The sequence below is a fragment of the Cervus canadensis genome, chromosome 1, assembly GCF_019320065.1.
Source record: "Cervus canadensis isolate Bull #8, Minnesota chromosome 1, ASM1932006v1, whole genome shotgun sequence".
Classification (NCBI taxonomy): domain Eukaryota; kingdom Metazoa; phylum Chordata; class Mammalia; order Artiodactyla; family Cervidae; genus Cervus; species Cervus canadensis.
This window is the reverse complement of record NC_057386.1, coordinates 26826476-26842240: the sequence shown is the minus strand read 5'-3', so window position 1 is coordinate 26842240 and position 15765 is coordinate 26826476. Positions and strand designations below refer to the sequence as shown.

The 15765-nt window shown below is 51.7% G+C and overlaps 1 protein-coding gene across 2 annotated transcripts in view; it reads right to left on the bottom strand.

The window, feature by feature from the left end:
* The window catches only part of SLC47A1 (solute carrier family 47 member 1), a 39205-nt gene that overhangs the window by 6240 nt on the left and 17200 nt on the right, over positions 1-15765 (bottom strand). For both annotated transcript variants that reach the window (XM_043473021.1, XM_043473019.1), the window contains exons 2-13: positions 14596-14697; positions 12978-13046; positions 11364-11512; positions 10133-10175; positions 8486-8530; positions 5535-5632; positions 5232-5329; positions 5012-5125; positions 4862-4929; positions 3929-4037; positions 3760-3835; positions 46-115 (exon numbers count right to left, since the gene is read on the bottom strand). In XM_043473021.1, the coding sequence (XP_043328956.1) occupies positions 46-115; positions 3760-3835; positions 3929-4037; positions 4862-4929; positions 5012-5125; positions 5232-5329; positions 5535-5632; positions 8486-8530; positions 10133-10175; positions 11364-11512; positions 12978-13046; positions 14596-14697 (1041 nt within the window). The remainder of the gene's footprint in view (positions 1-45; positions 116-3759; positions 3836-3928; positions 4038-4861; positions 4930-5011; positions 5126-5231; positions 5330-5534; positions 5633-8485; positions 8531-10132; positions 10176-11363; positions 11513-12977; positions 13047-14595; positions 14698-15765) is intronic.

Sequence of the window (15765 nt, the reverse complement as noted above, 5' to 3'; positions counted from 1 at the left end):
TCGAGGATCGTAAAGGTGGCTGAGGAGGTACCGCACAGTACTCACAGCCAGCCCTTCAAAGAGATGCGAAACTGCATAAATCGGAACCACCCGGGCCACCAGCGAGATGATCTCTCTGTTAGGAGAACAAAGCAGAGCATGACTGGGAGGCAGACATGGGCAGAGAGGAGGGCAGTGTGGTTCCTGGTGACCATAATTGTGACCGCCTGGCAGGGCTCCGTTTCTGTGTGTAGCTAACAGACTCAGGTTAGCCAACATCCTTTTCAGGGACAGTCCTACCTTGTCTTGGTCTGCAGTGGAAACCACTGTATGCAGTATCTCAAGACTTTTAGAAAACATACAGTCCCTGTGGTCAACATAAACAGTTCAGCCAAATGATTTCACTGAAAAAGAATGCATATATGTATATATATAGCTGATTCATTTAGCTGTACACCTGAAACTTAACACAATACTATAAATCAACTAGACACCAATAAAATTAAAATGAAAGTCAATCAATCAAGTGATTCTGTACTCCTCTGCTGTACCCCACAAAATAAAATGGGGGTTATAGAGCCATCCTTCTTTTCACACAATTCCACGCATGTCCCCTCCAAGTGTCTGAGTGAAGCACAACAGGATAAGGGTCAGGCTCCCTCCAGGGAACCAGGCTGGCAAGTTCTAAAGGCCACAGATAGAGTTTACAGAGCCGGCCTTGACCCTCACCTCTACAGCTAGAGACAGAAAAACACTGCCAGGAGCCAGAACGGCCAAGTATTCCCAACTCCCTCAAGTGGTTAACAAAGAAACATACAATGTTGTCTGGCAGTAAATGTTGGTTGAATGAATAAATAATTAAGAAATCTAACACAAAACAGGATGGTCACCCCTCCCTGCCAAACAAGAACAGAAGTACAGTTCTTTTATTCAAATGTTATTTTGCTTTTTGAATAGGTAACATATGCCAATGATTAAAATAAATTAAACAATGTGAAAAGCATATGGAGGAAAATTTTATTTCCATTCCTTGCCCAGTCCTCCCGTGACCTGCCCCCAAACCAAGGAACAGTTCTGGGCACTGTATTTGTCCAGTGCTCATGAAAATAAAAGCAAGCACAAATACATATTCTTCTTTCCCCTCCTGGACTTGATGTATCATTTCATGTTCTGACATTCTCTCCATGGTGTTCTGCACCTTGATTTTTCTGCCTCATATATTACATTCACTTTTTAAAAATCTTATATATTTATTTTTGGTTGTGCTGGGTCTTCGTTGCTGTGTGGGCTTTTCTCTAGTTGTGGTGAGCAGGGGCTACCCTTCCTTACAGTGGTGGGGTGCTTCTCATTGCAGTGGCTTCTCCTATTGCAGAGCACGGGCTCTAGGTCTCATGGGCTCAGTAGTCGAGGCTCCCAGGCTCCAGGGCACAGGCTCAGTAGTTGTGGCGCACAGGCTTACTTGCTGTGCAAGTGGGTTCTTCCTGGACCAGGGATCAAACTTGTGTCTCCTGAAGTGGCAGACGGACTTTCCACCACTGAGCCAACAGGGAAGCCTCTATATTCATATTCCATCAGGATATATTATTTTTAATGTGCTGCTGAATCCTATCTACTCATATTTTATTTTGGATTTTAAAATCGATATTAATTAGGAAGATTGGCCCGTGGATTGCTTTCTTTTTTAATGTGAAAACTTCGTCAGCTTTCAGAACCAACATACTCGCTTCCTACACAGAATGAGGAAGTTTTCCTTTTTCTGGAACAGTTAAGGCAGCATTGGGATTATCTACGTCTTAAAGATTTCATAGAACTCTCCTTTGAAACCCTCTAGAGCTGATGCTTTTATTTTCATTTTTTAAATTTTTGGCCATACTGCGAGGCATGTGGGATCTAGTTCCCCAACCAGGGACTGAACCCAGGACCCCTTCACTGGAAGCACAGTCTTAACCACTGGACCACCAGGGAAGTCCCTGGAGTTGGTGCTTTATATATATATATATATATAATTTATTTATTTATTTGGCTGTACTGGGTCTTAGCTGTGGCATCCAGGGTCTCTTAGTCACAGCATGTGGGATCTAGTTCCCTCACCAGGGATAGAACCCAGGTCCCCTGCATTGGGAGCTTGGAGTCTTAGCCACTGGACCACCAGGGAAGTTCCCTGGTATTTTAAAAATAACTACTTCTTATTTCATCTAAACAAGTTGATCTATTTAGACCTCCTAGGTTTTCTAGAATGATTTTTTAATTAAATTTTTTTTTTGTAATTTGTATTGAAGCACAGTTGATTTACAATGTTGTGTTAGTTTCAGGTGTTAGCACAGGGATTCAGTTATACAGATACATATGTATATACTTTTTCAGATTATTTTCCCTTATAGGTTATTACAAAACATTGAGTATAATTCTGTGCTATACAATAGGTTATTGTTGGTAGCACAAGTTTTGAGAAATTGTTTACCCAGATTTTAAATGTACTTGCAAAAGTTGTGCAAACTAGTCTCTTCTGCTTTAAGAAAACTATGTTTTTTCAGTAATTTCCCCGTTTCTGACTGCATAGAGGGACACACTGCCTTTTTGACCTTTGTTTGGGTCAGGCATCTGTGTCATCATCAGAATGTGTCATTAGTTCTGCCAGTTTCAGCTGAGCTTGGCCATATCACAAATAGTTCAATTTTGTGAGTTTTCTATGTCTCCTAATTCCATCAAAAATCCCATTGGTGGACCTCTTGTTTTTCACTCTATTCCCTGCTCTGTTTGATTTTCCAAAAGTGCACAGATTCAGAATCAAACTTCCTACCAGGTCCTGCTGAAGCCATCCTGCAGGACAGACTTCTGATCAAGCGAAGAAGCTGAGCATGATCTCTGGCTACATCTGACTCACTCTGATGTGAGGGATATTCAGACATTTCACAGCAAAACGGCAGAGGCTGAAAGGTGACAACCCACCACCAGAAGTCAAAAGACAGATTCCTGAGGCATAGAGTCTGAGGGTCAGTTTCGTCCACACCACCTGCTTTGTGAATCTAGGAGGGACAAGTCAACTCTGCATTTTGTAACTGCTGACAAAAGAATCCTAGGTTATGGACTTCCCTGGTGGTCCAGTGGTTAAGACTCTGCACTCCCAATGCAGGGGGTGTGGGTTCGATCCCAGGTTGGGGAACTAAGATCCCACATGTCACATGGTTCAGCAAAAATAAATAAATAAATAAAAAGAAGGACGGGGTAACAGCACAATATAGCTACCAAGTCAGCATGCACTGTGGCCTTGTGGACGAAAGCTATCAAACCAACCTAACAGGATCTGCAGAGCACGGGGGACTTTGCTGGTGCAAGAATTCTTCAGTGATTGATTGATAATGTGATGTGTGGAGACAGCTCAGGGGTGAGAGTTCCACTTCAGTTCAGATGGACAAACACATTACAAGACTACTGCCATCCAGGCACTCGGGCAGCTTCTGGGCCACCAAGATGACTTGTGTTGTTGGGAAGGAAGTACTTCAGTGAAGATGGAGACGATGGTACCCAAAGGGAGTTACCATCTTTAATAGATGTGAGTACTCCACTAGCAGAAACGTACACCACCACCCATGCCCACTGAGTTGGCTTCTAGATTATAAATTAGTTCCTACGTCCTATCCGTTCTTTCCAGGTAACAACCGCGTGTCTGATCTTGGAGGTGACTCAGGCTCCCCACCAAGATGCAACCACCCAGGAGGCCCAGCTCCCACCAACCATCTCTGCTGCAGATTCATATCTCAGGAAAACCTCCACACTCACCGGTCCTTGGTGAAAACGTAACCCACAACATCCTTGCAGCCTAACAGCAGGACACAAAAGATGACAGCAAAGAGCCCTGGAGGTCAGATGGCAGGAGAAGCAAACGGTGAGAAAGGGGGTCTGCAGGGAAGGGCATGGGGGCTGTGGGCACGTCCCTGAGTCTAGGCACCTGTGATCAGCAGGGCGACGGCGGAGGATGTCTTGGCCTGCTCGATGTCCCCGGCCCCCAGTGCATTCCCCACCCGGACGCTGGCAGCCACGCTGAAGCCTGTGGGGACCTGAAATGAGGAGGGGAGCCGACAGCGATGCTGAGAATCAGTCCTCCAGTTAGTCCTATGTGTACACACACACCTGTGTGTACCTTGGTCCTTCCCACACCACGGGCCCTTCTGTTCCCACCTCCCAGGTGCATTTCTAAGGTGACACTTGGGGAGGACAAAGCCCTTCAGAACATCCAGCTGATGCTTTCAGTAAAAGAGAGTCAAAGCCTTTGATGACCAGGGTTCTCCTCCAGAGCATCAGCACCCTCTTCCTTCTTCTGCCTGAACAACATCCTGTCCACACATGGGGTCCACTCAGCCATCCCCAGGCACATGCCTGGGCACGTGGGACACTGCCATCTCTTGGCAATCATGAACAGCGCTGCTAGGAACTTCAGTACAAGGAACTTTCATTCCTTGGGGGTCTAACCTACAAGTGTCACCGAGTTTCCAGAGGCAACAGAGGAAGGTGGGAGTGGAGCTCAGCCCTTCCTGCCTGCAGCACCATCACCTTTATCCCCCACCTGTCCCCACTGCATCTGTGTCATGAAACAGGAAAAGAGTCCGCATGTTTGACAAGCGCGCCATTAAACTGAGTCCTTCGGATTGGGACCGCGTTAGGAGTCGGAGGACCGGCAGCGACCCAGTCCTCCGGACCGTCTCCCCAAGGCCCTCCAGCTCACAGGGAACACCCCCTGCCATACAGAAGGACCCTCCCAGGCTCCAGGGTGAAATGTGCCCTTCAGCAATTATTTCACAACCTGTACATGCTGAGCGCCTGTGCTCAGCACTCTTTGGAGGGAAGCACATAGCCCCACCCCAGGACGGGCTTGTACACTCACCATGTACACGATGACGGCCAGCTCATATGCGATGGACTGGGCTCCCAGCTCCACCATGCCGAGGACACCTGTGGGAGAGGGACGGGTGACCGTGTGCTTCCCACGGGCCCTGGCCGTCCCCCAGCCGCCACCGGCTGGCCCCACGCTGACCGCTCAGGAAGCTCCCGATCTCGTAGGCCCACCACTCGATGCACAGCATCAGCATGCTGGGGATGGCCAGGCGGAAGAAGGGGCCCCAGTCCTGCAGGCACTCCCAGGACCAGCCTGTGGGCGGGACACAGATGCGGTTGCTTGTGACACAAACGGCCACCGGGCAGGGGCTCGAGCCGAGACAGGAGTCGTGTCCAGGCAGGAGAAAGGTGGCCTTTACCTCCCCAGGTGTCCTGGTGCAGCCTCTTGGCGAGGATGTACAGGAAGAGAAGGAGAGCCAGGGTGAACTGGGAGACCGTGTTTGCCAGCGCCGAGCCCCTGGGCAGAAGAGAACACGCTGAGGGGTGCCCCCCTCCCCGTCCTGCTGGTGACACAGCAGCCCCGGGTCACTCCTCCCAGAGCAGCATCCCCCCGCAGGGTCCAGAGTGGCCCAAGGAGGAGGGTCAGCGTGGACACCCCACCCTGCCCTGGAAAGCCACAGGAGGCCGCCCCGCTCCCTGACCCAGGACTCCCCGGGACTCACATAACCCCAAGATGCATCTGATAGAGAAACAGGTAGTTGGCGAGGGCGTTGACCAGGTTGGCAGCCAAGCCGGTCACCATCTGGGGCAGGATGATTCCCTGAAACGAGAGGCCGTGCTGGAGACCCATGGGGACCGCCGACTGCCACCCAAACAGGCGTCCTCGTGGCCAGCAGGGCGGCTGTCACAGGTGTCCCTGCACTGCTGCTCCTGTCCACTGGGCACCCCCTCCTCTGGATCGGCAGGAAGGGCATCTTTCTGGCCACGGACACACGGCAGGAGAGAAGGAAGCGGCAAAGAGGGCGGACGAGAGACGGCTCGTGCACAGGAGCAGTGTGAACACGTCACCTTCCGCAGACACCTGGACCAACGCTGAAGGTCAGGGACTGACCTAAGGGGATGCTATGACCCTGGGGTGGGGGACGGACCCGAGCAGGTCCAGGCCTCCCAACATCTCTGACCCACTGAAGGCGTGAGAGTGAAGTGACGTGGGACCAGGGCTGACATCTCTCCTCGCAGCATTAGGACAGAAAACGGACATAGAGAAAGTCAGCTGTGACGAAGTCAGGAAGCACTGCTTCCCCCAAGTGGAAGGGGCCGCCCACCGCAAGGGGTCACCTCACCATACAACGTCACCTTTCAGATGAGCAGAGAGAGAAGATGTGGTGTGTATATACAATGGACGATGACTCGGCCATGGAAAAGAATGACATTTTGCCATTTGCAGCAACATGGGTGGACGTGGAAGGCATTATGCTCAGTGAATTAAGTCAGAGAAAGACAAATACTGTATACTATCACTTATGTATGAAATTTAAAAAATAAAACAGACTAGTGAATGTAACAAAACAGAAACAGACTCACAACCAAACCAGTGGTTACCAGCGGGAAGAGAGAAGGGAGAGGGGCAATATAGGAGGAGGGAATTAGGAGGTAGAAACCACTATTAATATGTGTGAGTTAAATAATCTACGAGGACATACTGCACAACACAGGGAATGTAGCCAATATTTTATAATAAGGATACTTGGGAATTAAAAATTGTGAATCACTATATTGTATGTCTGTAACTTATAGAATATTGTATATCAGCTATATCCCAATTTTTAAAAAGCGCTACCTCCTTGTAAAGCATCATGCCCAAAATCACAGGCTGTTAGAAATTCTGTTCTTCGAAAACACAGTATAAATCAAACATCTCGGGACTCCCCTGGTGGTCCAGTGGTTAAGTATCCACCTGCCAATGCAGGGTACACAGGTTCAATCCCTGGTCTCGGAAGATCCCACATGCCACAGGCTAACTGAGCCCAGGCACCCCAGCTGCTGAGCCTGGGCGCTAGGGCCCCCTTCCCAAAAGAGGAAGCCCTCGAGCAGCAATGAAGACTCAGTGCAGCCATCATTCATTAATTAATTTTAAAAAGCAGTCTGGATTTCCCATGGAAGGCACAATATCTCTGGACACAGCAATTGGGGAGGGAGGGCTCGGTCACTCTGCAGGGCAGGCGGGTGCTGGCCACTTGCTTGCGGCTCCTCTGCTCCGCCCTCCCTCCACACCATCCTTCAGATCTTTTCCCCCAGCTCTGTGCACTGAGACCTGCGCTCCCCTGGCTGCTCTGCGTCCTGCGGGCTCATGGCCGTGGGCTCAGAGGCCAGACCAGGACCTTGCCAAGCACTCTGTTCACCGGGAGCCCTGGTCTGTTTCAGCAGGAGAGGCAGGTGACCTGATGTGCATTTCAGGTAGAGGCTGTGGGACCACCTGGCAGAGGGGGCCTGGGTGGGATCCCACTGAGGGAAAAGAGAGGAGAAACAGCAGAGGCACCGAGGAGGGCCTGAGGCTAAGGCCTCCAGGCCCTGGCCTGTTGCACAGCCCCCACTGTGTCCCCACGAGCCTGCCCCTCACCTTTCTGCATCCTCCGTCCTTTAAGTGACCCCAGTAACCTGTCCTTCATGTGTCCCATAGGCGGCGGCGCCATCTTTTCCTTCTCTCCTGCATCTAGTCAGCCTGGGCAACCCCCTTCCATGTCCAGGCTCCCACTGCACGCCTCCCCCCAGTCTGGGTTGCGCCCCCCACTCCTTCCCACCTCGCGAAACCCACGGGTCCTCCACCACTCGAGTCACCTTCCTGACCCCTCGGCTCAGGACTCCTTCCAGGTCGTCTCTCCTGCCTCAGGGCCTTCAGGGAGGGGTCCTCACACCCACTCCTCACTCAATCACTCAGGAGCCCCACGTTTGTTGGGGGGCTGACAGTCAGGGCAAAGGCCCTGAAACGGGATAACAAACTATGAGGGGACAGCCCAGAGTCCAGGGCACATGCTGGTTTCTGCCTCTTGACAGGCATTTCAAGTATACAATTCTGATACTATAAAAATGTGAAACGTTGTTGTTCCATTACCAGGATAACAGCTTAACTTGAAGGATGTTAAATAGTTAGAAAGCTTCCTTCTCCACCATCCTGTCCCCTTCACACAAGCCCGGGAGAGCCTGCCCCCATGGGCTGGTACCCTACCACCACCTGGCACCCTATTTATCTGGTCCTTCTGGAAGGAAGTCGACGGTCCCACACATGAATCCACACCTACAGAGCCGGGCTCTGGCCACTGCTGTTAGTCACCCACCAAGAGTCCTGATGACATGAGGCACTTTCCATGGTGGGGAAGGGGGTGCTTTCACACCCCCAGATGGCCGGAGCTGAAAGGTTGCCCCCCCAGGCGACAGTACAGGGCCAAGAATCCTCCCTGCCGACCCGCCAATAACAATATTTCCAAATGGGAACCAGATCCGACTCTTCCAGTGCCAATAACAACCTGTCCTCTCCTTGACTCCTCAGCCCTGCGTGCACCCCTCGGGGAAACGCCCCACAGGGGCTCTGGATAGGCGAGCCTCTCCACCCGGTCTCCCTGACCCCTGAAAGGAGAGATGCCCTCACCCCCACAGGACAGGAGAGTCAAGTTACCTGGTTGAGCAGGTACTTCACTTGTAACGTGTAAAGGAAGGTCGCCTGCAAGACAACAGGGGACAGAGGTCAGCACCCTGGCCGGCCTCACAGTGGAGAGCTGGGACCTCGGCCTGCCTGCCCTCCACTCCCAGAGGAGGTCCAGGCAGGGGCCCTCTCAGGAGGCTTGGGGGCAAGGCGGGAACCCTAAGTCCGGACATCTCTCTTATGGGCGAACATGATCCAAGCACCCCCGGGTGGGGCTGGAGGAGCGTTTTCCTTGGGTGCTTGGTTGGGACTCTCCTAGGGGCACTGGGCTGTGCAGGAGGCCCCTGCAAACTCTGGGTGGGCGCCCCCCTCTATAGATTAGGCTGCAGTCCTATTTGGTGGAAAAAATTCAAGAATATTCAGTTCAGGGGCTTCCCTGGTAGTCCAGTGGTTAAGACTTCACCTTCCAGCACACACGTGCCAGCTTGGTCCCTAGTTGGGAGTGCTACAATCCCACATGTCTCAGGGCCAAAAAAAAAAACAACACCCAAAACATAAAACACAAGCAATACTGTAACAAATTCAATAAAGATGTTAAATAAATGGTCCACATCAAAAAAAAAAATCTTAGAAAAGAATATTCAGTTTAAAAGGAAAAATAAAGACCACAATGCCAATTATGAGAGCAAATGACTGCTTCTGAGGTCTGAATTACATCCCCTCCCAGTTCATATGCTGAAACCCGCATGCCCAATGTGACCATATTCGATAAAGTCTTTAAAAGTGAAAATGTTTGTCGTTTCTGACTCTTTGAGACCCCATGGACTGCAGACTGCCAGGCTCCTCTGTCCATGGAATTCTCCAGGCAAGAATACTGGAGTGGGTTGCCATCTCCTTCTCCAGGGGATCGTCCCAACCCAGGGATCGAACCTGGGTTTGATACTCCAATCTGCACTGGAGGCAGATTGTTTACTATCTGAGCCACCAGGGAAGCCCAAAGTCAATTAAGTTTAAATGAGGCCACTGCAGCAGGGGGCCTGATCCAGCAGGACTTGTGTCCTTCTGGGCAGACAAGCGACACTGGGGGTGAGTCTCCATGCCAAGGAGAGAGGCCTCAGAGGAAACCAGCCCTGACACCTTGACCTTGGACCTGCCAGCCCCCGAGACTGTGAGAAATGGGTTTCTGTTGTCTAAGCCTGTGATATTTTGTTACAGCAGCTCAGCAGACTAGTCTGGCCGTGTGTTTAACTGAATGAAATAGCTGTGCTTGTTCATCAACCAGGAAGGGCCCCCTGAACACTGACACACACGTGGTTTCTGTGCCTCAGGCTCAGCAAGCAAGAGCCTCAAAGTTTCGGGTGAGGTCCCTGGGGGTCCGTGGTGGCAAGGATTCACCGTCTACAGAAGAAGTCTGAGCTCCTCCCCGTGGGTGAGCAGAGGCCCCTTCTGCTGTAGGAGCGGGGATCCCGGCTTCTGCAGCCCTCTTGACCCTGGTGTTTCTCGAGAGACAAAGGTTTGTGTCTTTCCCGAGTGTGATGAAAACCACGCTTCCTTGAAGGAGCCAACTCCTCATGTGGGCATCATCGCAGGGCTGAACCAGATCCCTGAGCTCAAGGCATCTCCACTGCCTTTTTACCCATGAACCTCAAGGAGGGACCCCCTTACCCCGTGGACACTTACAGGAAGAGCTGGAATGAAGATCATGACGTAGGTCTGGGTAAGCCTGTGCAAGGAAGAGGAAAAAAGTGACAGAGTGCTCTGTTTCCAGGAGAAGGTAGGCAGGACACAGCAACACTGCCTTTCACATGCCTGGCTCTTCCTAAACATACAGGCTGAAGCTGCTGGAGCACTGTCAGAATCTACACAGAGTGCGTCATCCTATGACCCGAGTGACCGTTTTTGGTTCTCCCAAGTCTCTCCAGGTCCAGGACAGGGGGTTCAAACTGGGCACCCTGGCTGGGTAATTCTTGCCGTGGAGGCAGTCCTGTGCATCCCAAGATGTTCTGGAGCATCTCTGGTTTCTACCAGCAGCGACATCCCCATACCAGTTCTGATGTCCAGAAACGTCCTCTAACATTCCAAACATCCCCTGGGTTCAGAGCCACTGGTTGAGCAGAAAGTCATAAAAGGTCTTTATCAACTAAACCAGCGGCTCTCAAACCTGGCGTCACATTTTAGAATCATCTAAGGGAGCTTTGAAAGACGTGGACACTCAGGCTGCACCCCAGGCCAATTAAACCAGAATGCTAGGGACTTCCCTGGTGATCCAGTGGCTAAGACCCTGTGTTCCCAATGCAGGGGGCCTGGGTTCGATCCCCGGTCAGGGAACTAGATCCTGTAACTAAAGATCCCACAGGTGGCAACCAAGATCAAAGATCTCGTATGCAGCCAAATAAATAAATATTTTAACAAACAAATGAAAAGAACAAAATGCTGGAGGAGGGGACCAGGTGAGGGGGGTTTCTTTTTTTCTGCCACACCATGCAGCTTTCAGGATCTTAGTTCCCCAACCAGGAATCGAACCTGGGCCCTTGGCAGTGAAAGCACAGAGTCCTAACTGCTGCACCACTAGGGAATTCCCCAGCGGTGGGCTTTAAAAGCATTCAGGTGATTTTAATATCAACCAGGGCCAAGAATCACAAAACCGAGAACCAACACCATGAACCACCATTTCACGTAGAGGGTGTTTGCAGATCATATTTCACCCAAAACTATTTATCTGAAAGCTACCCAAATGAGGACTCGGTATGTTATCCCATGGGCCAGGTATGGAGAATCAGCTGAGGACAGCTTAACCCGCTCCTGGTGTATGGCCTGGTCCCTGGCCTTGGGAACCCCCAGAGGCTGAACCTGGCTGGCACCATCTTTCTGCCGGGATGGACCCATCCTGCCGGGGGGTGGCCCATCTCACCTGGACACGGCCGGGTCCTGCCTGCAGAGCAGCAGGATGAGCTGGGTGTTGAGGAAGAGTGCCCAGCAGGGCAGACAGCAGAGCAGCAGCACCAGCACGCTTCGCTGCAGGATGACGCCCACGTGCTTCTTGTTCTGGCTCCCAAACGTCTGCGTGCAGTCAAAACCAATGCATTAACACAGAAATGGCACCCTCACTGTCCCCCAGAGGCCTCCAGTCACACCTCATAAAGAGACAGATGGCCCCAGAGACTGCTACATTTTAGGTATCAGTGGTTCTCAAACTCGGCTGCTCATCAGAATCACCTAAGGAACATTTCTCTGATATTTCATTGTTAGGGTATAGAAACACAACAGGTTTCTGCATATTAATTTTGTGTCCTAGGACTTTACCAGATCCATTGGTGAGCTCCAGGTATTTTCTGGTGGTGTCTTTAGGATTTTCTATGTATAGCATCATGTCATCTGTAAACAGTGACAGTTTTACTTCTTCCTTTCCAATTGGGACTTCTTGTATTTCTTTTTCTTTTCTGATTGCTATGGCTGGGACTTCCAATACTATGTTGAATAAAAGTGGAGCAAGAGGGCATCCTTGTCTGATTCCTGATCTTAGAGGAAAAGCTTTCAGCTTTTCACCATTGAGTTTGTTAGCTGTGACCTTATCATTGTTGTTTGGTCACTCGGTCATGTCTGACTCTTTGCAACCCCATGGACTGCAGCACACCAGCCCTTCCTGTCCTTCACCATCTCCCGGAGCTTGTGCAAGCTCATGGCATTGAGTCAGTGCTGTTATCTAACCATCTCATCCTCTGCTGCTCCCTTCTCTTGACTTCAGTCTTTCCCAGAACCAGGGGCTTTTTCTGTGTGGTCTTTATTATGTTGAGGTACGTTCCTTCTGTGCCTATTTTCTGAAGAGCTTTTATCATAAATGGATGTTGAATTTGGGGAACATTATTAAATCATTGATGACAGGGGCTTGATAAAGATAAGTCTGGACTTAACTGGTCCAGAGTAGGTCCCAGACACCAATAATTTGTAAAATCTCCCCATGTCCATGTAATCCTAATGTGCAGTCAGGGTGGCCTTACCTGGAAACCTATTAGAAATATGATGTCCTGGGCCTCCCCCTCCCCAGACCTACTGATGCAGAAACTTGGGGATGGGGGAGGCACTGGAGCCAGCTCCCATTGCTTACAAAACCCACCATGCACATCCCTCCCCAGCCAGCTCAATGACATCTTGGGCAGCTTGAAATTGGAACCAGCATACACAACCAGTCAGGACACTCCCCACCCGACCCCCGAGACCTGGTTCTTCAGGCTTATGGCTGGTGGGGGGCCCCCAAGTGACTCTGACACACATGCATGTTTGAGGACCCTTGGACATACCAAGCTCCACAAGGTTGGAAGTAATAAAAGGGACTTTTTCAAAACATCCCCTATCTGTCAAGATGTAGCAGCAGTCATGGAGAAAAACACCACTTCCCAGACCAGAGAGACCTGCGGCCACACTTTAGAGGCAGCAGGAGAGCTGAAAAATGTGGCAAGGGTTTGCCCTGGGGGACTCCACCCTCCAACTGGTGGGGGGAGTGACCTGACCCGGGGCTGCTACTCACCTGGGAGATAAGCGTGTCACAAGCAGAAGACAAGCCGAACCCCACCGAGACACCAGTAACGTTGACCACCTGGGAACAAACCAGGGAGGAGGCTGGGGGCAGGTTCCCCGTCTGCCTGTGAGAGCCCTGGAGCCCTCAGCACCCCACCCGGAGCCTGTGCACAGACCTCCCCATGCCCTGAACTAAAGGACAGACACAGTGCTGGGAGGAAAGGACATTCAAGGCTGTGGTGACCACACTGCATTATTCTTTCTTAGGCATTTGCTCCCCAGGTCTTGGGCACCTTTTTCCCAGGTTCTGAGGACCATGAGCCCTTCTTAAGGGGCCTGCAGCATGGCACAGAGCAGTCCTGGGTGAGCCCACTTGCTAGTGATGACCCACACAACCCCCTGAAGGACTCTGCGAGAGCACAAGCAAGTCTCAGAGCCAAGACTCGTGCCAGAGGCCTCCCAGCGTCCACAGCACACCCAAACCAGGGAAATCTGAGGCCCTGCCTGCCTCCACCTGCTACCCCCTGAATCTGCAGGAGGCACCGGGAACAGTAGTCCCCGCCAGGCCCAGCCTGGAAGCACCAGTTTTCCTGTACTTCCGTGGCCAAGAAGGATCTGTGGGAAGCTTGCGGAGTTCCCCAAATATCCAAACATCAGAGACCAAAAAGGATAATTAAACTGGGGTTGTCCATGCTCCTCCCTGAAAGCAAAGCAATCCACGAGGCCCTGGGGATGGTTCAGAGCACCTTGCAGGCTCAGAGGTGGCAAGTTCAAATGCCCGAGGGACCAGGTGCGGGAGGCTGATGTGTGCCTTTCAGAGGACACACCTGCGGCAAGAACTTCAGCGAAACATCTGCTGGCCCAAATGAACAGGCCAGCAAGGCCCCCAGGCCAGCAACCATGGCTGAGGGCAACACCTCTCTGTGGTTGTGGGGCTCACATCTGGGGTACAGAGAGGACTGGTTCCTCCTGATTTTTAAAATTTTTATTATTTAAATTTTTTAAAGTTTTATTATTATTTGGGGGGTGGGCTGAGCTGGGTCTTTGTTGTGGAGCAACAAGGGATCTCCACCAGGGATCCAGCCCATGTCCCCTTCACTGAAAGGCAGATTCTTAACCACTGGACTACCAGGGAAGCCCCTCCTCCCGATTTCAGGTTTGGACCCAGGCACCCAGGTTTTCATATTCTGGCATCTCGGGAGAAGAGACAAATCAAGGGCTGGGGGAGGCGTGAGGGTTTCTACTGGTGAACAATTCCCTTCTCCCAGATGTGGGGTCAGGGTGGGAGCCAGAGCTCCAGGGATGGGAAGCTAGCTGACGTGGCAGACAGAATTTGGGCCCTCCAAAGACATCCCACCCGGAGCCTGGCGCCTGAGGAAACACATAACCGGGGCGGTTCCCTGGGGAAGGAGAGGTAGGCTAAGGATGGAACATGGTCACAGCCCTGCCCACACCTGGGGATTAGTCCAGTGAAACCCCTTTCAGATCAGTGGCCTCCAACAGTGAGAGATTCAGACACGTATGTGTCTTCCCTGAAACCCCTACACTCTGATCATCTGTAAGAGCCGGAGGAGGAAATGAACACACAGATGGCTTCCCAGCTCTGAGCTGGCGAGCCCCGTACGTACAGCAATTGCCAGTGTGACGGCGTCCAGCTCCAGCTTCCCCAGGTGCCCGCAGAACACAGAGCTCACAAAACCAATGAGGAACACCATCAACTGGGCCAGGAACTGGGAAGAGACAGAAAACACGAAGCTGCAGGCCAGGCCTGACATGGCAGTGGAAGGAAGGGGTGGGCCTCCCAGGTGACCCCACCCTCCCTGGGTGGGCTCGGACCAGAGGTAAGGAGGTCTGGCTTGCACGGAGCCTCCGCCAGCTCTCACAGGCAACGAGCAGCCTTGGGTGGAATTCTTGAAAAATACGCAAGTTCATCTCCTACCACTAGTATCCTGTTTCTGAGAACTTCCAACTTTTAAAATTTATTTTTCATTGTAGATTCTCATACCGTAGACTGCATGCCTATTTTCCCTGAAATTTTTAGAGGCTGCCTCCTGGGATGATCCCGTTGTTATTTCAGATTCCTCCTGAGGGCTGAAGAGAAGAGCTTTCAACAGCCAGCAGAACAGTCCACAGAGAGGAACTCCTGAGGCGGACCTGAGGCTACCTCAGTGGAAGGCCAGAGGGGCCTGGAATGTTGGGGCGAATCATTACTAGTCTGCCAAGCATCTCAGATTCCACAAAGCCTCCAATATGAGGGCAAATGCAGCTTGGGGAACACGGACTCGTTCTCCCTCACCATTCCAGAACTTCCTGCCTCACCTCTGGACACTGACTTAACTCCTCAGGTTAATTAAAAACCACCTTCTGTGACCTGCCAGACCCAGGAGGTGCAGGACTTCCCGGGAAGCCCGTCTCTCACGGGATCCCCTGTGGTCCGAGAGGGGAGATGGAATCAGTGCCTGAAGACGCGTGTCAGCCCCACACGCCCCTCTCAAAGTGCACGCCTGGGGCTCAGGGAGCTTGTGCAGGACCAGCCAGCACTGCTGCCGTTCAGTCCTTCGAGGGTGAAGGCTCCTCCGGTGAGCTCAGGTGAGGCTCCCAGTGACCCTAGTCCTCACCTCTGTCAACCCACACTGCCATCGGCCAGCGCCACAACCACCCAAGATCGCCACGTGGGCATCGGACCTGGCCCTGCTGGTGACGGTACAGGTGACCACCTGCTTTCCCTCCCTGCACCGGGGGACAGACAGGTGCATCTCCGCAGGTGGACCCAGATCGACAGACCATGAGAGGCCTGC